Here is a 21,358-nt window from a genome sequence, read left to right on the forward strand (position 1 = left end):
GCTGGAGCGGAGGAGCGCGGAGCCTCAATGTTCCGTGCCGATGCCGCCGTTACTCCATGTCTGGCCTGTCTGGCTGTTGGTTGGCAGCTGGCGACTTAACGACTCGACCCAGGTAGCCAGTAACCTGTTTCCGAGTGTCCAACTGCGCGATCAAATGCCACCCTACAGGCAGGTGCACCAGATCTACTCGAGTAGGATTGACGATTTTGCATTGCATTGCTGTGACAGCGTCAACATGTTACAGGATGTCAGTATTACATGTAATTGATTTTATCCTTGGAGCTGCCGCATTTCCTCTTGGGTCTTAAAAACCCATCCTAAGCCCTCCGATAGGACCCGGGCATCGTTGGCCACGGCTCTCCGACACGACACTAGCTACACCTTTATGCCCCTCCATGGTGCAACTCTTTCCAACCACATTAGGGGTTATTATAGATTCATTTTTACCTCATCACCATACCACACCTGCAACCGTGCAAGCCTCCTGCGCCGCTCACGCCGTCTGCTTCTTTTTCGCCATTGCTTAATCGACCCCGGCTCACGACACCTTTGTCGGCTCGTTGAGTTCAGTCCAACGGCGGGGGCAATCCCAAGATAAGCCCGGCCGACGAGACGGTCAACCTTGGCCTTGGGCCATTTGAATCCACAGGCCATCATGGACACATTACTGTGAGTCTCTTGTCTCCAGTCACCCTCTTCTGTGCCATGACAACAGCTCTCGGAATCTAACAGCCGCCAGCACTGCCGAGATCGCGGCCAACGCCCCGCGATACCGCCGCAAGAGCTCTACCTTTATTGACGGTATTCATGATGTGACGGAAAATGACAATATGGCACCCGCCCAGCTGTATAGTACCATGTCCGGCAGGCTGTTTCACTCGGGACGCATTGCCATCGTCATGGTTGGCCCCCCAGCTCGCGGCAAGACGTGAGTTGAGTCTAGTGCTGATTTCACCCTCACGAATGACCAATGTACCTAACACACGCAGTCACATTTGTGTCTCTCTGGCCCGATACTTGCAATGGCTTGGCGTCAAGACGCGCATCTTCCATCTTGGCGACTACCGGCGGGCTACTATCGGCCCAGAAGGTGCGGTGCCCGAGGACTACTTCTTCCCCGATGCATCTCCATCATCCGTTATTCTGCGTCAGAAAATTTTGAAGAAGTGCCGGGAAGACATTTACGCCTGGCTGAATCATGAAAATGGCCAAGTGGCAATCTATGATGCCGTGAACCCAACGGCTAGTGGTCGCCGATCGCTAGCAAAGGAGCTGGGCAAACACGATGTTCAGGTGAAATACAAGCCCACATATAAGACCCCAATGACAGAAACATAGCTGACTTGAACAAGACCCTGTTTATCGAATCATTTGTAGATGATGAGCGTATTCTCCGTGAGAATGCTAGAAATGTCAAAATTTCATCTCCAGACGTAAGCGCAATGCGAAGCCGTTTCCTGCCTCCCCCCCTCCCCCCAGAAGACAAACTTAACATATTCATATAAAGTTCGCGGGAATGGACCCCGATGAGGCCGCCAAACTGTACCTCAAAAGAATCGAAATGAGGATCCCCGTATTCGAAACCATGAATGAAGCAGAACTCAACTACATTAAAATGATCAACGCCGGCGCAAAGTTCTTCTACAACAACGTCAGCTTCAACTACCTCTCCCACAGGATTGTCTTCTATCTCACCAACCTTCACATCAAATCAAGAACCACCTTCTTCGTCCGCGCCGGCACCACGGAGGAAGAGGATTCTTACAAGGCCGACGCACCCCTGTGTGAACTGGGCAAGACATATGCACAGAGAATGTCCGAGACGCTCCTCAAGCACCGCCAACAAGAACACGCGGAGCACATGGAGAAGAGTGAGGGCCAGCAGATCCCCCTCAGACCTCTCACCGTGTGGACGTCCACGCGAATGAGAACGGTCCAGACGGCTGATTATCTCAAAGACAAGGGCTACAAGGTTCGCCTGCGCTCGCAGATGAGCCAGATCAACCCCGGTGTTTGCGAGAACATGCCGGAGCACATGATTCGCAAGATTTATCCCGAGGAAGCTGAGAAGCGTGATCTGGACCCATATCACCACAGATATCCTCGAGCAGAGGTATGCATACTCGTAACCGGCAAGTTTCCTTTTTTTCCAAACACGCCCCTCACTAACATTATTTCAGTCCTACCATGACCTAGCCGTGCGCCTGGAGCCAATCATCCTCGAACTCGAGCGCGAACAAAACGACCTGCTCATCATCGCGCACGAATCCGTCCTCCGCGTCCTCTACGCCTACCTCATGCACTGTTCCACGATGGAAATTCCTAACCTCAAGTTCCCCCGCGATGAGATCATTGAGATCATTCCCGCTGCGTACCAAAATGAAGCCAAACGCATCCACATTCCCGGCCTCGATCCCAAATTGCTGCCTGGATCACCGGATATCGTGCAGACTCCGGTGCAAGGCATCAGCGTCCCGGCGAGTGGAGCAGGCAGCATCCCCGGCAGTGGTCAGATGAGTCCCATTGCAGGCGGCATGAGCAGTCCCTCTGTGCCGTTGGAGCGGCCACCTGAGAAGGTGATTAATACGGCCAAGGACATGGTGGCAGACAAGGTGGACGATGAGGATTGAATTCTAAAAATGGAACATGGGGGATGCCATTTAGGGAGGGGAGGTGCACACTGGTGTAAAGAGTCACTCTGTTCACCGGGTCGACGTGATATAGAAGTAGGGCAAACATGGATGTGGAAAAAAAAAAAAAATTACAAAAATACACCCATCATCCATCATCACCTTGCTGTCCACCGGACTGTCCGGCGCATGCCTTAGCCAAGGCAAGACGGGAAGCTCTAGGTGATACAAAATCCACGAGCCAAACCTTGGCACCGCCTCAAGCAGCTTGACTCATGCTTACCTCCTGCGTAGATCTCGCTCACACAGTTCACGCAAGCGACAAAAAGGAACACGACCAACAGCTGCAAACGCGTCTCTCTCCCCCTCTGTCTGTCACTCCGCCCCTTCCCCCCCTCGTCTCGTGCCTTTTTCAGTGCCCCTTCGGCTCCCGGAATGACCACATGATGCCAGCCACCCAGATGCATGATGCCCAATGCAGGAGTTCAACCACCAAGGCCTGCGATTCTTCCATCCGCCTCGCTTCTTTCCCTTTGGTGGCCCGGGGCGCGAACATGCTGCAGAGTGATGATGCTCTGCCTACCCAGCCAGGGTAAACCAAGCGTGTTTTGTACGCCATGCATGTTTCTTTCAAACGCCCGCTCCGCCCATGCCCTTTGCCTACATTACATACATGCACAGGTGGTGAAAGGCCCTCTACCCCTGTCGACTTGTTCGCGCAGGTGCCAGCCAGCAGGATGTCAGAAAAACACCAAAAAATTGGCTACAACACGCCGGCAATAATTGGATGGAGGCAGAAAATCAAAAGGGGGGGGGGGGCGTAAAAAAAAAAAAAGGACTAGGAAAAGGAGAAAAGGAGAAAAAAACCTGCTTAGCAACTCCGTACTCGGTACAGGAAAAAAAAAATTCTAGGATGTAGGATGCAAGGCCCAGTAGGCGTGTTTGAGCATGGTGTAACTGTGCACGAGGGTACGTCGTGCGACGAGGGGGCCCTTGGTCTTCTGGCCCCCAAATCTGGCCTGTCAAAAACGTGAGCCTGTGGGAGAGGGGAGTAGTACCTGGTGGTGATTGATGAGCGGGAAAAGATGTGCTTGCCTGGCGATGATGTTGGCGAGGCTCGATTGGTGGTGGTATTTGCCTGGCTGTTACGCCGACTGCTTGGAGACGTTTGTCGAGGTGTGGTTCTGTGATACGGCCGACTTGAATGGGCTCAAGTGTTCGCCTTTGAGGGGTCTTGAATGGTGTTTTCTAGGATGGTGAAGATACTGTCTGCTCCCCGATGTCGAGGGGGGCGGTGACATGAGCGGTTTCGGTGGAACAGAAATGCTTCAGTCGGCAGGAAAGGGGGAGTCTGGAATCCGACTATTATACTTTGTTGAAATAGAGGACTGTTGACAAGTTGCCAAGTATATGCCGTGAGGAGATCACGTCGAATCTTGATATTCCTGTATGTTTGTAAATCGTTGGCCTTGTCTAATACATTGACTCCGTTGTTCTGGCCATGCTCACTGTAATCCGCATCAAAGCCTGCTCAGGTTACAGAGCTGGACCCCCGTTCCGTCTACTTTATATCTAGACATATATACATACCTCGTATACACGTATGTATGTATTTACATGTTGTTTCCCAAGGTAGCTTGTACAGTACAAGGTGACCTCGCAAATGCATTTATTCGGTGATAAACCTGGAAATAAAGTAGCACCGGTGAGCCGAAGAAGGGACAAAAGCCTTTTTACCAGGGATACCAGGGACTAAAGCCCGAGAATTCCTAGTTCGACAGCCATTTCGACTGTTACTAATTGTACGTGGGGTAATGTATGCGAGATTATATCTCCCTTGTTTCGGACGACAAACTTGGTCAAGCTGTTGCCAAATTACGCCAGCGTCGTATACTCGCAAGCCATTTCACCGAGTATCGGTACTGATCATCTGGGAAGTTTTCTGTTCAGTTTCGGTAAAGCCCGCCAATGTGAGATATTTGGGACATACTGCCTCCCTATTATGCCGATGCGAGACGAGAATGCCCCATCCTGCGCTACTCCGGCCGGAATGTGGTATTGAGATCATCCATACATATGTATCATGCAGCTCTCTCTCTTGAGCGAGACATCGACAATTGTCTTCTCCGGTATAAAGAGTTCATCAATGGCGTCTTATAGGTGCATGTGAACGCCAAGACAAGACATACACGTCTGGCACGCCCCAGAGTCGTTACCGGCCACCATCTGACGCACTGGGCACACTTCGCCTGCAGCATGTTCACCCATGTAATAGCTCATCCCGGCCTTGCAGCGCCCTGGCCAACGTAGCTGAAGACGATGACGAGTGGGCTGACCGAAAGCTTTGCCCAACTGGCAGCTGCAAGAGCCCGACTGACCTGGCTCCAACGAAGCAGAAGATAACCAGGTCTAGTTCCTTGTCGCCCAATAGGGACTAGAAGACCAACGGTTCCTGGAACAAAGCCTACCCAAACTAGCAAACTGTGCAGCATTGTCCAAAGGTGTGTGGTTTGGAGAGAGTGGTGAGGGATCAAGTTGACCCAGTATCTGGAATAGTATTGTGTTTCGTTCCCAGCATCTTCAAAAACCCCATTATACATTTCATTCGTTTGCTATGCGAATCTTGTCATAGCACAGGACAGGGGTGGTTTTTGTCAACATTGGCACGGCCAACTCCCATTCAAACACGTCTAGGCGTACGTGCAAAGTCCGTCGGAATCGTATGAGCATGGTGTTGAGAATGTCATGCTGGAGATGCAAAAATTATTTCCGAACATTGTTTGAAGTGTTGGTGTCAGCGAAAGGGTCCTCAATTATGGATACTTCACCTGCAGAATCACAGCTGCACCTATGGAGTACTTACTGAAGCCACAATCGCAGCCAGACCAGCGCCTACGAATAGAATGCTTCGTCTGGGATGTGATGTGGAACCATTCCTTGTGGTTGCAAGGATCTCAGTGGGCAGTCCTACATCTTCTCGGTTGCGGGAGTTCTGTCGCCGATGGTCTGGCAGATTGCCTTGTACGTCAGCAGCCCGCAGGCCTGGGCCAATAGTCGGAAGTCAACAGGCAATGCTCCATGTCGCGAACTAAAGCAATTGGTGAAGAAGATCTGTGGAATCGATTGGTGAGCGAGGTATCTCATGAAACTGCACAACCGGCAAAGATAAAATAAAAAGGGAGCACCACCAGGTCCCCCTTTTCTTTGTCTCGAAGCAGCAAGAAGCTAGTCGTCGTAGCCGGTGGTGAACCAGGTCATGGCATGAATGAGTGTTTGTCGCTGACGAACCTAAATCGGCCCTTAGCGCCGCATGGCAGGGTCATGAGACCTCCAGACATTCCACACGTATTTCAGATTTTGTGCTAGTCCGCAAATAACCTCGTAAGAGCCGCGCACCAACCCAACAAAACAATCAAGCCGGCAGTCTCGTGGCGGCAGACAGACGTTGTGTAACCGTCATTTTGGACGCACTGGTATTAGCGGAACACAAACACCACGGTGTCGAACTGCTAATCTTTGTCTGGCCTGCCGTGCCAGGACAGACCTCCTGATGAGGGCCGACTCGCAGTAACTAGCCTGAAGGTTTCTGAACCGTAACCTTCACACTCGCCAACGGCCCAGTTATGACGTCTGAGTTGTAGCGTGACCAAGAAAACAGGGGCAGCAAGGCGATGCACCCACTGGTGAGACTTAGCTTGGCGGTCTTTTGCTCCGCGGTATTTTATGTATCGTGCCCCCCACGCAGAGAAACAAGAATCTGGAGCCAGCCAAGTAATGGATTGAGATTGTTTGGTATTGTGCTGTCAGCGATGCTCTCCCAAACAGCTTTTATACGCCCCAAGCATGCTGACTTGCGGCAAGAATGAGGGCATATACATGCCTGCCTAGATATGGATGCCTCGATGCTCCGCGGACTGGACAAGCCGCCGTGTTAAAGTCAATTGAGCGCGGGGCAAGATAATCCACTTCAAAACTCGAGTACATATGGGTGGCCTGCCTCTTCAGACGATGTGAACCTCCACTCTCGACCGGCGCAGAGGCAATTGGCACACCATGATACGTCGAATACCAGGGACAAGCACTGGGTCGATGGACCATGGCTTTCATGTAGGGCAACCTACTCCGTACTCCGTGCCTTGAATGATATGACGGAACAGGAACTACACCCTCTTAAACATTGCAGCACTCCGTAACTTAGTTGCATCTGGTCCACTTGCAAGCCAAGTCGCCCCGCACGGGTGGCCGGTAACTGGGATGAAGCTCGTGGAAGAAGGCGATCCATTTCTGGGGAGCAAACGTTCCGTGTTGAACGGAAACATGAAATTGTCCCTCAATACGGCGACGGTGCTGAACTCTTTGTAATTGAGAACTCTTCGTAATTGAGGGAGGAGACAGACAGACAGACAGAGCGCGAGCTTAGCTCACGAGGGCAGTTCGCAAAGGACGTCCAGCCTCAATAGCAGCTGGTCGATGCTGCAGGCCAGAACTAAGAAACCGTCTGGTTGGAAAAGCATCAGTAAGCGTATTTATGGGGCCGTTTCGTCAGCGGAAGGCTGCCGCTTGTAAAAGGTAGTAGTTCTCTTCCTTGACGTGCCTCGACGCTTGGTCAATGGGCGCTCAAAAACTGGACGATCCGCAGGAGCAATCCAACCGGTGGCTTTCCATCTAGGGGTGCAGACACCCAAACAAGCGACCGTGCGAGAACTGTCCATTGACATGTTACAGATCTGAAGTGATAATTCGCTCAAGGGCATCAATGACAACGATGATTTCAAAATCATGGTGTGCAGGACCAGAAAGTATGGTGTGGTGCTCAACCAGTAAACGGTGCGAAGGGCGCTGGACTTGACCAGGACTTGATTGGCAACCAAAACCGGGAAGGAGCGAGCATCCCCTGCCGACTCGACTTTCCAACCATAACCGGTACCTGGGCAACTTAGAAAGCAAATTATCGTCAGTTGACGAGTTCTTGTTGGAATATTTCTAACTCGTGGCTGCATCAATCCGCATGAATTGACAAGATCCGGTGGCCACAGAACTTGGGCCAGGAACGCACATCGCCCGACTCATCACGGGGCATGATGGGCATCGGCAATCCACACACGGTCATGTAACAATGAGGACATTGCCAGCGTTGATCGTGTCGACCGCCCAGGTATTCGAATAGAACATGGCACCAAACCTACCTGTTCGACTCCGTACACAAAATTCTATGTTCACATGTGGCAGTGTGGCTATATCAAGGGACCAATACATCGACAAGTAACTACCTGGGTAGTTTACCTCTATCAGCTTTCGTGTATCCACTCCCAAGCTGAATCGCCACGCGCTCTGTCTGTAGCGGTGCTTGCCAGTAGCGTCGAGAGTCGAGACATTTCTATCTACATTTTACCAGCCAAGCCCAGGTTCCCTGGTCGGTTGAACCAGCTAGCGTTGCTGTCCACAGACAAGTCCGCAGCCGTCTTCAATGCAATATCACCATGTTTTTGGACGACAAAGATCCGAGATTAGATCAGCTGGGAAACCTCGAGGCAAATGGGCTGGTCTGGGCCGTATGAGCCCCTGCCCGGTGGTCAGGTGATAGGGCGACAGAACATCGTGAACGGGGCATGTTTGGGAAAACTGGGCTAGGCTGCTGACCAAAGCACTGGCCGGGACAGGGGCAGGCGGAGCATGGCGAGGTACTTACTAAACTGACCAACAAGCCAGAGGCCATGATGACCAGCAATACACTCACCAGTGCTCCGTGACGCATATGGTTGCCACAATGACGCAGGAAACGCTGGGATGGAAATGACACTCACATATGAGGTTTTAGCCTCTCCTTCCAAACCATTTCTCTCGCAGGAAGTGAATACCCCCGAGGTGAGCCAAACTCGTCTGCTTTTAGAAGCCATACACGCCGTCCCAAATAACTGGATGTGCCATCTTTACCCTAAAGAACGCAAAAAGCCACGCTAGCTTTGGTTCTTGAAGACGATCGCCAGACAGGTACGGACATACCACCCAGCCAGGGTCATGTCGAAAAGGCCCCGTGACCATGACGCAGGTCAACAAAGTCTTCGGAAACACCAGCACCAGCAACACCATACTCGGTACGGTACTGTACAGTCAAGTACAATATGACAGTATCACAGCGAACCAGAATGTCGCTCCGTAATAAGAAGAGCTCAAGCACCGAGGAGCCGCAACAGTATTAAGACGCTTGGCATGTCATGACATGGCGTGCCTTGTTCTCTTTTCGCTACCGTATGGGGGACATTGGGCGGGGTGGTCTCTGTGCGGCCTCGGCGTTGCACCCGTGGTGCATCAGCCCTCAATTGATCTTGCAGGGAACCAGACGATGACGGGACATCTGGGCCAGCATCTGCCAGTTTCTTTTGACTTCCGCTTGCCGGCCGCCTAGCGCCATGCTGCCCGTCTCAAAAATGAGCACATGAGCACTTCCAAGCCCAACGCTGCGGGTCTACCCCATTTTAGTACGGCGAGTTTCTGGGTTGACCGGGTTGAGGCGTCCACGGTGTAAGATGTCTGCTCAAGTGCTACTCCATCCGAAGTAGCATCATGGACCGTCGATAAAGTACAGAGAGATGCAAGAAGGGAGTGCGGAGTACGTACCGTGATAATTGCAATATTACTTATTCTTATGCTCCATGCTGTCGCGCCCCCCCGTGTACATCTATTTTCTAAGTAACTAGTGTGTCGGTGGCATAACCCGTCATCGGCGGCCCCTGACTGTGTTTTTTTAACGTCGAAGCTGCTTGTCGTCTGCCATTATCTTTGTTCTTGAACCCCCCTTGTTTTTGTCCTCGCTGGAAGGCAGTCAAGCGTGTTTGTTATCTTGCCTGTCTGAACAATCTTGTCCTCTGCCAAAAACATCTGGAAAAGCCTTTGTCTTATTCACTGACGTTGAGTTTGTAGAGATTGAGTAGTATTCGAAAGGTACAGTACCCAGCGCCAGCACCGTCAGCATTCTGCATTTACATTTGCCCTTCCACCCCCTTTCCCCTACTCCGCTGTTTTGGTCTCGTTCGTACGGAGGGCTGGGCTTGGGCTTCTTCGCAGAGACGGTTCCCGTCATGCCTTGGAAAGGTGGATGTGCAGTAAATGAAAGACTGCTGCCTGGCCGGCCACGACGTTTGTTGTCGAGATATCACGGCTTGTGGTTTTTCATTCTTCTATTTTTGTTTTTTATTTCAAGCACGAGCACGAGTACAAGCACAAGTACAACAAGCACGATCAGGAGCAGAAGCACGAGCCCATTGGCCTTGAGCAGAATCGTCTCCAGGGCGCTAGAGAGCAAGCACTTGAGCAGTCGACCATGCGAATTTGACTTTATTGGGCGTCGGGTTTGCACCGCTTTGCGGTGGAACATGAGCATGGCTTGTTGGCCCATCTCGTCGAGTCTCCAGGCCTGGGTTGGGGCGCCAGAGTGGCACGGGGCCAGCGAATTTTTACTTCTGATGGTCCACGCCACTTCCGCTGCTGGGCCGGAACAAAGCATGTTGGAGTGCTCAAGTGGGCTGCTCGGTCTGGTTGTGTGGATGGAATTTGACAAAGGCTGACAAGGCGACAGTTGGATTTATTAAAACACCACGATAGGCTCTGCATCATCAAGCTTGCTCCAACATACCCGAGATCCTCGCGACGCAAGCCAGGACACACCACTACACCACCCCGCCTCGCATCTCACCGTTGCCGTCTCAAGTCGCCATCTTTGGAGCTCTGCTCTCACGATCCCAGCAACAACCCTGAGCTACTAGTAGCTGCTTTGACCCCCCTAGTCAATCAGTCCCTTGCCCTGGTCCCAGCTGCACGCACAAGGTGGGACTCGAAAAGGCACCACCACTTGGAGAGCTCGACGGGAGACTTGCAACAATACGCATTGCAGACTACCGTTTCTTTGCCGCGACATCTAGTTGGCATCGAAGGGCAAAAGGGCATCACATCACGGCAAGGCAGGAGTGGAGAGAGTGGTTGAATCGCGCGCGTGCCCCGCACCGACATTGAACATTGAATTCTCGACATTGAAGTACCTGCTTACTTAAGTAGGTAGACATTGGACATTCAACGTTCAACATTGAGCATTGAGCATTGAGCTGGCACTTTGGAAGCTCAAAAACAACGCTCTGCACCACTGCCCCTAACAAAGGCTCTGTGCAGACTGCAGCAGGGCGTCATCAGGTTCGTCTTCCGTCCTTTGGCGAGAGCTCCCCCTGCGCAAGTGAAGATGCAAAGTGGAAGCGGGTCTGAGGGGGCCCATCCCTCTCAAGCCTCAATCAAGCCCTCCTGACCCTGAGCAATTGACTGACAGGCCCCCCGGGGCCCTCTAGGCAGTCTGCCAGCCCCCCCACCAGCCCCTCCAGACGCCGCCGTGGCCACCACCAGACACATTGGAGAGCTCCTCCTACAACTCACCATACATCAAGACTTTGTCCGTCTTGAAGCATTCTGCGACTGCCATCGGATAGCCTCGCCGCCTGGCAGCTTGACACTGCCCGCCATTGCTTCGCACCGCTCGTCCTTGACGAACATTGGAAACCTGCGACGCCTAGATAGCCCGTCGTGACTTGCCTGTGTCGACATCCGCACGCAATTCCACCTCCCCGCGATTACGTCGACTTGTCCAGCCTTCGCCGTCGCCTATCGCCTGTCGCCTGTCGCTTGTCACCTCCAGTCACCCGCTTGACCAGCTCCAGCTCCCGTTCGACACTGAGCCAGACCAGAAGCATTTGCATCGGCCGCCGCCTCGTTCGTGCCTTGCCCCGCAGTGCCAGCCGGACCATTCGCACCATCAGCACCATCAGCACCAGCTGTATGTACTCCGTACTCCGTGCTTGTACCAGCGTCGACTTGACCTCTTCCCACTCGCACCCGCTGCCCTCGCAAACACCCATCCATCTGCTCTCTCCCATCTCTGCCAACTCGACTCGACCAGGCCTAATTTTTTTTTGTCTCCCGATCCCAACTGCGTCCGCCTTGACGCAATCTGCCGACCGAGTAGTATTCTTGCCGCCGTTTGAATCCCATTTTGGTGAGTTCTTTTTGTCCCTTGTTTGTCTCGTTTGCATCCTCCTTGTGCCTCCCCTCCCCTCACGTCCTTCTTTCTGTCTTGGTGCGGGTTTATTTTGCCTCACATGCGCCATCCGTTGCAATTTCTCTCTTGCTGCTCCCCGTCGACAAGGAAATGGGGAATTGTCTGCCTATGCCCGCTTTTCACTCTCCTCGACTTTCCGTTCTCGCCATTTTCCAACAATTGTGCGCCGCAAATCCTCCCAGCATCCGGGGCACATGGGCAAAACCCCACCATTTGCTTCGCAGTCAATTAATTGCACTCGGTTTCCGTCCCACTCGCATTGGTCTCGCCAAATTACCTAGAAATCATACCCTCCTTGTCCTTCGCGTATCCTTATCAATTCTTGGACGACTCGCGCTCGCATTTTGGTGTTATATGGCGCTCTACAATACGGCTTTTTTAGACTGCCTACATCTTCATCCAAATTGCGGGGAAGCCAACTTGGGCATTGTCAAATGGGTGCCACTGGGTGTCTGGTGACAGCCTGTGCTGCTACGCCCGTGTTTTGAGTACCAACTCAATCTTGCCATACCGACGCTGTTATAGCATCTTTTGTGTATTTGGCATCTTGGCGGCGTCGAACACGGCTTCGTAGCTTGTTTTGGGCCCAAGCATTCCTATACACTATTGCTAGCCAAAGGAAGCCCAACTACCTAGTAGCATGACAACCATCAGGCGGATGCTCTTTCGGTGGCCTTTTGACTGATTCTGATGCTCGAATTTGCTTGTTTTGTCATTTTATCCTTCCTTTTGCTATCGCTGCCTGAGTGACGTACAACGTTTATACTGACTGGTTCTGCTTTCTTTTTCATCCGCGATAGGTGCACTTTGAGATCTCGACCTTTTTCTTTTTTGCGCCTCCTATCCGTCATCACAATCGCCTCGATTATACCCGAGACGATAGTTTCCTATAAACAACCAGCTGGCGACTGGCACTAGTTCTATCTACGTCCGTCTTGCGCGCCCCTGTGCCCCGGTGCACCGACTATTCTAGTTCTTCAATTCAAACAGCTCGACAAGTTGCCCACCACGGCCCGGTACGCCGCATTTGAGTCTATACTTCACATCTCCTCTCAGCCCGGGTTCTTGACTGTCGATACCCGGTAGCCCTAGTTTGTTGATTTTGGTTTCATTTCACCAAGGATGTCTCATCGGCCAAATGCATTCAACAACCTCAGGATGGGGGGTTAGTATTCTCGCCCTGCCCTGTTACCCGTTTGCTACAATGTCTTCGAGTTGCTGATCTGCGCTACAGAGGTCATTCGTGAGAAGGTTCAAGATGGAATAACAGGAGAGACCAGGGACTTGCAGTACACGCAATGCAAGATCGTAGGCAACGGTTCATTCGGTGTAGTGTTTCAAACCAAGCTGTCTCCATCAGGAGAAGATGCCGCTATCAAGCGGGTTTTACAAGACAAGAGATTCAAGGTTGGTGATAGGCATATGACAATGAGAAGAAAAATGGCAAATCCACTAACGCATCAAAGAATCGTGAACTCCAAATCATGCGAATCGTCCGACACCCAAATATTGTCCAGCTCAAAGCTTTTTATTACTCCAACGGTGAAAGGGTACGTATCCACCTGCTAGCAATGATATTTGTGTTCCCTACTAACCAACCCCAAGAAAGATGAAGTCTATCTAAATTTGGTCCAAGAATTTGTCCCTGAAACCGTCTACCGAGCATCTCGATTTTTCAACAAGATGAAGACTACCATGCCCATCCTGGAAGTTAAGCTGTATACGTACCAACTCTTTAGAGCACTGGCATACATCCACTCGCAAGGAATTTGCCACCGTGATATCAAGCCCCAGAATCTTCTACTCGATCCTAACAGTGGTATTCTTAAATTGTGCGATTTCGGTAGCGCCAAGATCCTTGTCGAGAACGAGCCCAATGTCTCGTATATTTGCTCTCGATACTACCGTGCCCCCGAGCTCATCTTTGGTGCCACCAACTACACAACCAAGATTGGTATGGATTCATATCCCGGAATGTAATCAGTAGACTTGACACCGCTAACTTCAAATGTAGATGTTTGGTCAACTGGATGCGTCATGGCTGAGTTGATGCTGGGCCAGCCGTTGTTTCCTGGCGAGTCGGGTATTGACCAATTAGTCGAAATTATCAAGGTCCTTGGCACCCCAACGCGAGAGCAAATCCGTACCATGAACCCCAACTATATGGAGCACAAGTTTCCTCAGATCAAGCCTCACCCGTTCAATAAGGTGTTCCGTAAGGCAGATGCGAGTGCAATTGACCTGATTGCAAGATTGCTCGAATATACGCCGACCGAGCGACAATCAGCCATTGACGCGATGGTACACCCATTCTTCGACGAGCTCCGGGATCCAGGCACCAAGTTGCCTGACTCAAGACATGGCTCCGGTCAGCTCCGAGACCTGCCTGCTCTGTTCGACTTTACGCGACATGGTAAGCATCATCTTTGGTTAAACTTGACACGTTATAAACTCTACTCTACATGATTGTGATTAACCCGTATTTTTCCCATAGAGCTATCCATTGCGCCACACCTGAACGCGCAGCTTGTTCCTGCTCACATTAAACCTGTCTTGGCCTCACAAGGACTTGATATCGACAACTTCACGCCGATGACGAAGCAGGAGATGATTGCCAAACTGGACTGATCGCTTATTCAGGCAGACAGGAGAGGAAGTAAGCCATTGGTTGCTTAATGCGGCATCAGGCGGCTCTGGAACATATGCCCCATCCACTCCCGGCATCGAGCTGCAAGTGGAAAACTGGGGAAGATGCTCGATGTGCAAGCCAGAACGGGATGTCGGGAGGAGGACTTTATGCTCTCGAGACTGGCATGATTGATTCGGCAAATACTTGCGCGCAACGATCGGTCAGTCACCAAGCGAGATGGGCTTTGAGGAGTGTGTTCTAGGGAATTGGAGATCGAGACTCAATCTGTAACGAAGAGAAGCGATCATGATGATGATCCTCGAGGATCCGGTTTTTTTTTCTGTAGGGCGACCGGGTTTAATCTATATATTCTTGGGAAAAACGGCCAAGGTGGCTGTATGTGAAAGATGGGAGGGAAGATGATGACGCTTTAGACCAAGTTCCGATGCATGACAACAAAGGGAGGCTATCACTTTCGCTTTTCCCCTCTTTTCTTCCGCTGTCCATGTGTCACGAGTTCTTTTGGTGTTGTGGTTTTGGAACGATTGGCTTGCTTTGTTCAATCAATGTCTTTTTTTACACGAACCTTGAGTTGACGACTTGCTGCGGCGGGGACAAAAAAAAAAAAGGAAGAAAATGGAGGGACTAGCTGTGGAGTGTCTTGTCAGCATTGGTTGATGAAGAACGATCATTGATCGGTATGGAGATGGGCCTGGCTGGACTCGGCATCACTGGCCCTGCATAGGACCACGAGAAACGGAACAAGGTGTGGATCGCGGGTGGGGCATTATTTTGTGAGTAGCATATCTGGTATCTGGACGAGTAGTTTTGACGTCAGAGTGAGAAAAGGAAAAGAAGAGGATTCGCTTGAGGTGTCATTGCTTTTGGCGAACGAATTCTACGGATGGTGTCTTGACTGTCTGTTTCCAGCATGCGGCTGTGGACCTGGCTATATACCACGAGGTTGGAAGGACGATTCTGATTCCCAAGTTGGATCCTACCTTGGGATTTGCATTAACATATGGATTATTTGCATGAGAAGCTGTGTTTTGAACAACGCGACTTGACTTTTTTCTCTCTCTGTGTGTGCCCTGTATACCAGTGGGATTCATAGCTGGCTGGGCCTTTGTGTAATGTGAGTTGGGTACTCCATAATTGGTGGCAGCATCATAAATGTTGCCTGAGGCATCGAACCAACGCTGGGCTCGTGGATCAGCTATCACTTTCCAACCTGAGCTCTGTAAGGTACCGCCAGCCCTCGCGAGACCACATCAATACCTGCCTTCACAACCCATTGGCACGAGCATACAATCCCGTAGGCTCTGTTGGCAACTGTGCAATGGCGGACTACGATAGACGCCAGTCTGGCGGGTATAATAACCGCAAGAGGCGATATAGAGGTTGGTCGCACATCTACCCTCGCCCGAGGCTACTTTGGCCCCCTCCACGGCAAGACTAACAAGGAGCTCTCAACACAGATGACGATGATCACTACGACCGCCGTCAACAGCGCCGACGCATAGATTCGGCACCTGTACCGGTCCGTCTTCGACGTCAGCTCCTAAGCCTTGCCGATTCCCCGTTGCGCCGATGGTCCGAAGAAGTCACGTCCCTTGCGCGAATGGTCACGGACAACTACGAAGACGAAAATCTGCGCAACAACTTTGTCGACCTTGTGCTGCAGCTAGCCGTGGAGCAACCCCTCAAAACGCCATTTGTCGGTGCCGTCGTGGTGGTGGCTAATACGTTCAAGGCGGAACTGGTGGATGTGGTACTTGCACGTCTGGCAACTGGGCTGGAGCAGAATATCGCAAAGGGCCAGTGGAGAGAGGTGAAGCTCCTGCTGAAGCTTCTGGCATGTCTGCAAGGGTGCTTGGAAGGGAATGGCATCTTTCCGTTGTTGGAGGAGTTGTTTATGAGGGCTGCAGATTTGCAGACTGCAAGCTCGGATGATGTAAGTGGCCTTGGCTTGCCAAGTTTCATTGTGTATTTGTTCATTCTTTTCTTTTTGGTTGTGTTAATGCTTGAAGCGCAGGTTATCGGAACAGAAATCGTCAAGATTATTCTTCTTACTATTCCTTATGCGATGGCTGCTGCGCCAGGTCAATTTACTCAACAAGCCGCGGACATTATGGAAAAGACGGACGTCATTGCTTCTGAACCCCACGCTCTTCAAGCCCTCGTCGATCCGTTCCATCCCGAAGGAAATGACGAAAGCCCTACTGCATCAATGAGCCTGTGTATGTTGCTCCAGAAACAGTTGCAGGCTGAGGCGTCGAAGAATTGGGCGCTTGCTTGCATCCCTCGACCGTGGCAAATGCCGCTAGAGGAGGTCGAGATTCAAGAGAAGCTTGCGAGTGCGACCAAGCATGCACTTCCTGCGATTGCCGTCCCTCCCACGGCCATCGCTGGGCCTCGTCTGTTGTTCCCGGAGATTTACTTCTCTGTGTACGGCGAGCAAGAGGTCGAATCGGTCCCGCCTCCAAGCAACATTGCCGCATCTCTTATCCGTGATTCACTCGCTGACACCATCAACGTTCTGCACTTCAACAGAAATGCTACTGCTCGATTCTTGATGGATCTTGATTGCTACTTCGCCGACGGGACGTTTGTCAAGCGGGCTACTCCATTTGACGAGCTGCGCAACCAGCCTGATAATCGATCAACATGGAAGCCAGAAGATGTTGCAGTGGATGCCGTCTTTTCACAGCTTTTCCAGCTTCCCAAGTCTGAACACAAGGTCGTGTACTATCACGCCGTACTGACCGAAGCCTGTAAACTTGCTCCAGCAGCTATTGCCCCCAGTCTTGGAAGAGCCATACGATTTCTGTACCGCAACACGCCACGGACAGACCTTGAACTAAGCTACCGTTTCTTGGATTGGTTCTCACATCATCTCAGCAACTTTGGCTTCACTTGGAAGTGGGCTGAGTGGTCCGAGGATACTGGCTTACCTGACCTCCACCCATGCAAATGGTTCCTGCTGGGCGCCTTGGACAAGGAGATTCGGCTAAGTTTTGCACAGAGAATTCAGAAGACGCTCCCAGAGCCATACCAACCGCTTATTGGGCCTGAAAAGGAGAAAGACGTACCTGATTTCAAGTATACAAATCCTGGTAAGTACACATATTCTCGCTTCCAGGAAATATCAGCCTTTTTTGCTGGGAACAAAAGGGGAAAAAATAAGAAAACCACAAGGAAAACAAACGAGGCTGACCGCAACACAGATACCCCCTTTGCCAAGGAAGGCCAAGAAATCAGCGCCCTCCTGCGACGCAAAGCAACAGATGAGGAAATCCAGCCCCTCATCGACAGCATCCAAGCCCAAGCCAAGGAGCAAGCTCTCGACCCCGTCGTCGCCAGCACAGATGTCTTCATGACAGCTGTGTGCTGGGTCGGATCCAAATCACTGAGCCACGTGCTCGCATGCATCGACCGCACAAAGGGTCGCCTCATCGACGTCGGCAGCGCGCACCCGGCCGCCCGCTCCCAAATCATCTCGTCCATCATGAACTACTGGGCCGCCCACCCGGGCGTCGCCATCACCATCATCGAAAAGCTCCTCAACTACTCCATCCTGACGCCCCTTTCCATCGTGGATTGGACCCTCGTCGCCAGCAGCCCCTCCAACGGCACGCAGGGCGGCGAAGCCCTCGGCCGCTCTCACATGTTCGAGCTCGTGGCCAACACGGTCGCCAAGGTGAGCGGGCGCGTCCGCCAGCTCCTCACGTCTCCCGACGCAGACGCCGACACCCGCGACAAGGAGGTCTCCTCCATGCGCGACCTGTTCGCCGCCATCAACGACGCCCTGGCCAGCTGGGCCTCGGGCACTAAAGACCAACTCATGGAGGACGGGGACGGGTCCCCGGAGCGAGAGGCCATGATCCGGAGATGGGGGCAGCGCTGGCTCCGCGTTTTCCAGCGCCTAGCCGCCATAGAGGAGACGTTTGTTGCCGAGGCCAAGAACGGCCGGTGGACAAGCAGCACAGCCGACGCCGCAAGTGAAGGGGCGACGCAACCAGGCGGCGGCCAGGAGTGAGACCCCATATCATCAATGGGCTGTACAGGTTAGTGGAGTATTTGGATCGGGGCATGTAAATTACTTCAACAAGGGTACTTGATTAAAAATAAATAAATCGTATTCACATGGATATCAAAACCGAACGCCTACTAAAGTACATGTACAACGTGGCCTGGCCATCAGACAATGAGCTTCCGTTTGATCGGCTGCACACCCTCTTCCTGCTCACCCCTCATCTGTTTAATCTTTTCGAGTAAATGGCTGGGAGCAAGTTAGATTTTCTGTTTTCCTTTTTCTTTCTTTTGCCTGTCGACTGCGCGCCGCCGCAGCGGGGGTGTTGTTCTGCGAAACCGCTCGACTAGAGCGCGGAAACGGCCCCTGGCTAATCTACTTAGATCGGGGGACACGGTCGTGCTTGACGGCGTGTCGTGTGACGCTGCTGCTGCTGCTGCAATGGACGGGAATAAGGATGACGGGGAACAAGACGGGACGGATGGAGGAGGAGGTAGCGGGGGTGCGGGATACGTATGACGTGGTAAAGGGGCATCAAAGCAGACTTGGATTAGAAACGGGGGGAAGTAGGCGTACTTGATGGGCATGTGGTTGCGGGCGCCCTCCCTCATGGCGAGGTTGACCCGTGCGAGCTGCTTCTCGTGGTCTCTGAAATGCTGCTGGATTCTCTGCTGGCATTCTTCTTGGTCGCCTCCTCGGACTATGTAGTTGCAGCCTTGTTCGTCGCAGGTCCACATGTCGTGGGGACCGCGGGGGGAGGAATCGGGAACCCGGTCGGCCCTGATGACGAGTTTGATTGGTTCTATGTCAAACTTGGATTTTGTTTCTTTGGTATCGTCGTCCGCGTCGTTTTCATCCTGGGAGTTGAGGTCGGGCGCGCCGTCCATGGAGTCGTCTTCGACGAAGTAGTGGGAGCGTTTGGCGACGGGGGATTCGTTATCATCGCTTTCGAACTCATCGCGGGGTCGTTTCGGGGCGCGGTTTACGGGGCGCAGGGCGGATTTTCCGGGTGTGCGTGTAGGACGTTTGCCTTGCGGCCTGGGAGTTTCCGTCACAGCAGGGGGCTGGTGAGTGTGGTTTCCGGGGCTGACGCTGGGGACGTTCGGAGGCGGTTGCGCAGGGGTGCCCTTTCGAGGTTGTGATTTACGGGGAACAAGAATGATGGGGAAGTCGGATGGTTTGTATGCTCGTGGTTGGAAGGGGGCCGTGGCCAGTTCCTGAAGTTTGCTGTATATTTCGTGAGTGCGGTATTTTGGGTCCAGGGTTTCGACGAGAGCCTTGGAGTAGTAGTGGAGGGCGTCTTCGACGGGCTGCTTGTAGGAGCCGGGGCGGCTGTCTTTGTAAGTTGGGAAGTAAAAGTTAAAGTACAGTTTGGTGAGGGCTGCTCGGTATGTCATGCCATTTTTGCTGGCTCCAGTATTGCTGTATACATCTTCCAGTGCAGCGAGGGCAGAGCGCAATGGCGAGTCGGCAGCGTCGTCCTGCCCGCCCCGGACGTAGAGTGACATGACGGGGACTGGCTCTGGGGTGGCTTCTTGGCCAGGCTTCTCGGCGCGTTTGGGAGCGGTTGGGGTTGGTCTTGGCCTTTGGCTTGCCTGGAAAGCCTTGCTGTCGGGGACTTCGACGCTGCTGCTCTTTATCGAGCGGGAGCGGCCCATCGAGCGGGAGCTGTGTTCTGCGTCTGATGCGTACGGCTGGAGACGGAGCTTCTCCATTGCGTCTCTAATTCTGTTGCCCAGCTCCTATTAGAGGGGAAAGGGAAGAGGAGTTAGCATCGCCCCTACGTAGAGACTCACATAGCAGCGGGATGAGCTTACGACATGCTTCGTGGTGATATACTGATAAAAGCCCGTTGACTTCCAAGTGTCCACATCTTGTGAGAATTGGTCAATAAAGAAAGCACTGTGTTCGTTGGCCCTCTCATGGACCTCTTCCAGGGTTGCGCCATCACCAATGCGCGCGGCGTACTGCTTTTGTCAGGTCCCATGTCACGGCAATCTCGAAATGAGAAGGGACAGCAAGAATACCTTGTGAAATACTTGGTCCAGCTCATCCAAGGCGGAGCTATTTTTCAGTTTCTTGGTCTTCCTTGGCGGGTCGTCTGTATAAATGTCAAGAATGTTGTAGTACATGGTTGTTGCCTCGCACATCTTGTTATACATGGGCTTGTAGGCAGGACATGGATCGATCTCGTACCAGCCGCCCTGGCCGGAAACCCATATCAACGGTCTTCCATCGGGCGATTCTCCAATGGAGTAGGATGCGCAACGGCGAATCTCGAGCGGGGTAGCGCCGCGCACTTTCATAATGACTGCCAAATGTCAGACGCAGTCGTTTGGGGGAGTGAATGTAGATGGATGGGCCGTATTACGGTGCGTCCTTTGGGCGGGATCATCGATAATGAGGTTGCCCCTCACGATGAATGGGCCTTCATGGCCGGCGTGAAGAGCGTTTTTGATATTTTCGCCGTCTTTATCCAGCACGATGGCATCTTGGAGCTCGAAGATGGGCCAGTCGTCGGAGGAAGTGGCCTTTGGTACGGATCGCACGACAGAGGTCTCTTGACGCCAGCGGATTTGCGAGCCATCGACGGTTTCCACGCTGGATGTAGACGCCCTGCGCCTGCGCCCCGTCATGTTTGCTATGATGCAAGAGGAGATGGCATGAAAGGCGTTGGGTAAGTCTCGCAGGTTGGTGGACGGAGAAGGAGATGAAGTCGCGAAGTGCTGCGGTGAGGCACGCGACGATTGCGGATCGAGTTGGCGGGGCAGTTTCAAGTCTGGTGCAAGTTGGCGGCGCTTCAATGTTGCGATGCCTGGCGTCAGTTGACACTTGATGCCACAACAATACGATACAGCGGGCTGACAGGCAACAAACAGTCTGGTTCAATGTTCAATGTTGGCAGTTGCAGGGCGGGTCGCTGCAGTATCCACTACAGCTTCCACCGCAGCATCCACATCAGCACTCGG

The 21,358-nt window shown here is 52.4% G+C and overlaps 5 protein-coding genes across 7 annotated transcripts; 3 read left to right on the top strand and 2 right to left on the bottom strand.

Moving 5' to 3' along the window:
- Positions 1-144: 144 nt before the first annotated feature.
- J3458_013199 (uncharacterized protein) lies at positions 145-2,754 on the top strand. Its single transcript, XM_066120299.1, has 6 exons — positions 145-669; positions 740-928; positions 990-1,293; positions 1,353-1,433; positions 1,508-2,113; positions 2,181-2,754. The coding sequence occupies exons 1-6, from the start codon at positions 656-658 to the stop codon at positions 2,628-2,630; spliced, it is 1,644 nt and encodes a 547-aa protein (XP_065974584.1). The 5' UTR covers positions 145-655; the 3' UTR covers positions 2,631-2,754.
- A 2,152-nt stretch (positions 2,755-4,906) lies between these two features.
- On the bottom strand, positions 4,907-5,230 carry J3458_013200 (uncharacterized protein; the record flags this gene model as incomplete). Its single annotated transcript, XM_066120300.1, has 1 exon — positions 4,907-5,230. The coding sequence occupies one exon, from the start codon at positions 5,228-5,230 to the stop codon at positions 4,907-4,909; it is 324 nt and encodes a 107-aa protein (XP_065974585.1).
- A 7,296-nt stretch (positions 5,231-12,526) lies between these two features.
- Positions 12,527-15,430, top strand: gsk3 (glycogen synthase kinase 3). The gene is made up of 5 exons (XM_007813378.2): positions 12,527-12,892; positions 12,962-13,277; positions 13,333-13,681; positions 13,742-14,140; positions 14,222-15,430. Exons 2-5 carry the CDS (start codon positions 13,212-13,214, stop codon positions 14,353-14,355), a joined length of 948 nt encoding a protein of 315 aa, XP_007811569.2. The 5' UTR covers positions 12,527-12,892; positions 12,962-13,211; the 3' UTR covers positions 14,356-15,430.
- A 184-nt stretch (positions 15,431-15,614) lies between these two features.
- cbc1 (Nuclear cap-binding protein subunit 1) lies at positions 15,615-19,944 on the top strand. 2 transcript variants are annotated; one of them, XM_066120301.1, is made up of 4 exons: positions 15,615-15,756; positions 15,835-16,310; positions 16,392-17,472; positions 17,584-18,502. In XM_066120301.1, exons 1-4 carry the CDS (start codon positions 15,696-15,698, stop codon positions 18,393-18,395), a joined length of 2,430 nt encoding a protein of 809 aa, XP_065974586.1. In that variant the 5' UTR covers positions 15,615-15,695; the 3' UTR covers positions 18,396-18,502. The 2 variants fall into 2 exon arrangements, with proteins under 2 accessions (XP_065974586.1, XP_065974587.1); XM_066120302.1 differs by having other exon boundaries at positions 15,615-16,310; positions 17,584-19,944.
- J3458_013203 (uncharacterized protein) lies at positions 18,488-21,268 on the bottom strand. 2 transcript variants are annotated; one of them, XM_066120303.1, is made up of 5 exons: positions 20,761-21,268; positions 20,417-20,700; positions 20,207-20,356; positions 18,966-20,131; positions 18,488-18,638 (listed from the first exon to the last, which is right to left on the bottom strand). In XM_066120303.1, exons 1-5 carry the CDS (start codon positions 21,023-21,025, stop codon positions 18,557-18,559), a joined length of 1,947 nt encoding a protein of 648 aa, XP_065974588.1. In that variant the 5' UTR covers positions 21,026-21,268; the 3' UTR covers positions 18,488-18,556. The 2 variants fall into 2 exon arrangements, with proteins under 2 accessions (XP_065974588.1, XP_065974589.1); XM_066120304.1 differs by having other exon boundaries at positions 20,417-21,268.
- Positions 21,269-21,358: the final 90 nt, after the last annotated feature.

This window comes from Metarhizium acridum (assembly GCF_019434415.1).
Source record: "Metarhizium acridum strain ARSEF 324 chromosome Unknown scaffold_276, whole genome shotgun sequence".
Taxonomy (NCBI): domain Eukaryota; kingdom Fungi; phylum Ascomycota; class Sordariomycetes; order Hypocreales; family Clavicipitaceae; genus Metarhizium; species Metarhizium acridum.

Bases quoted from the DNA above. Each gene is read 5' to 3' on its own strand.
- J3458_013199 (XM_066120299.1), top strand. The intron at 929-989 runs GTGAGTTGAGTC...TAACACACGCAG, and splicing joins CCCCCAGCTCGCGGCAAGAC to TCACATTTGTGTCTCTCTGG. The intron at 1,294-1,352 runs GTGAAATACAAG...GACTTGAACAAG, and splicing joins TGGGCAAACACGATGTTCAG to ACCCTGTTTATCGAATCATT.
- cbc1 (XM_066120301.1), top strand. From the start codon at position 15,696: ATGGCGGACTACGATAGACGCCAGTCTGGCGGGTATAATAACCGCAAG. The intron at 15,757-15,834 runs GTTGGTCGCACA...CTCTCAACACAG, and splicing joins CCGCAAGAGGCGATATAGAG to ATGACGATGATCACTACGAC. The intron at 17,473-17,583 runs GTAAGTACACAT...ACCGCAACACAG, and splicing joins TTTCAAGTATACAAATCCTG to ATACCCCCTTTGCCAAGGAA.
- J3458_013203 (XM_066120303.1), bottom strand. From the start codon at position 21,025: ATGACGGGGCGCAGGCGCAGGGCGTCTACATCCAGCGTGGAAACCGTC. The intron at 20,357-20,416 runs GTATTCTTGCTG...TGACAAAAGCAG, and splicing joins TGGACCAAGTATTTCACAAG to TACGCCGCGCGCATTGGTGA. The intron at 18,639-18,965 runs GTACGCCTACTT...ACTTGCTCCCAG, and splicing joins CGCAACCACATGCCCATCAA to CCATTTACTCGAAAAGATTA.
- gsk3 (XM_007813378.2), top strand. From the start codon at position 13,212: ATGCGAATCGTCCGACACCCAAATATTGTCCAGCTCAAAGCTTTTTAT. The intron at 13,682-13,741 runs GTATGGATTCAT...CTTCAAATGTAG, and splicing joins CAACTACACAACCAAGATTG to ATGTTTGGTCAACTGGATGC. The intron at 14,141-14,221 runs GTAAGCATCATC...TTTTTCCCATAG, and splicing joins GTTCGACTTTACGCGACATG to AGCTATCCATTGCGCCACAC.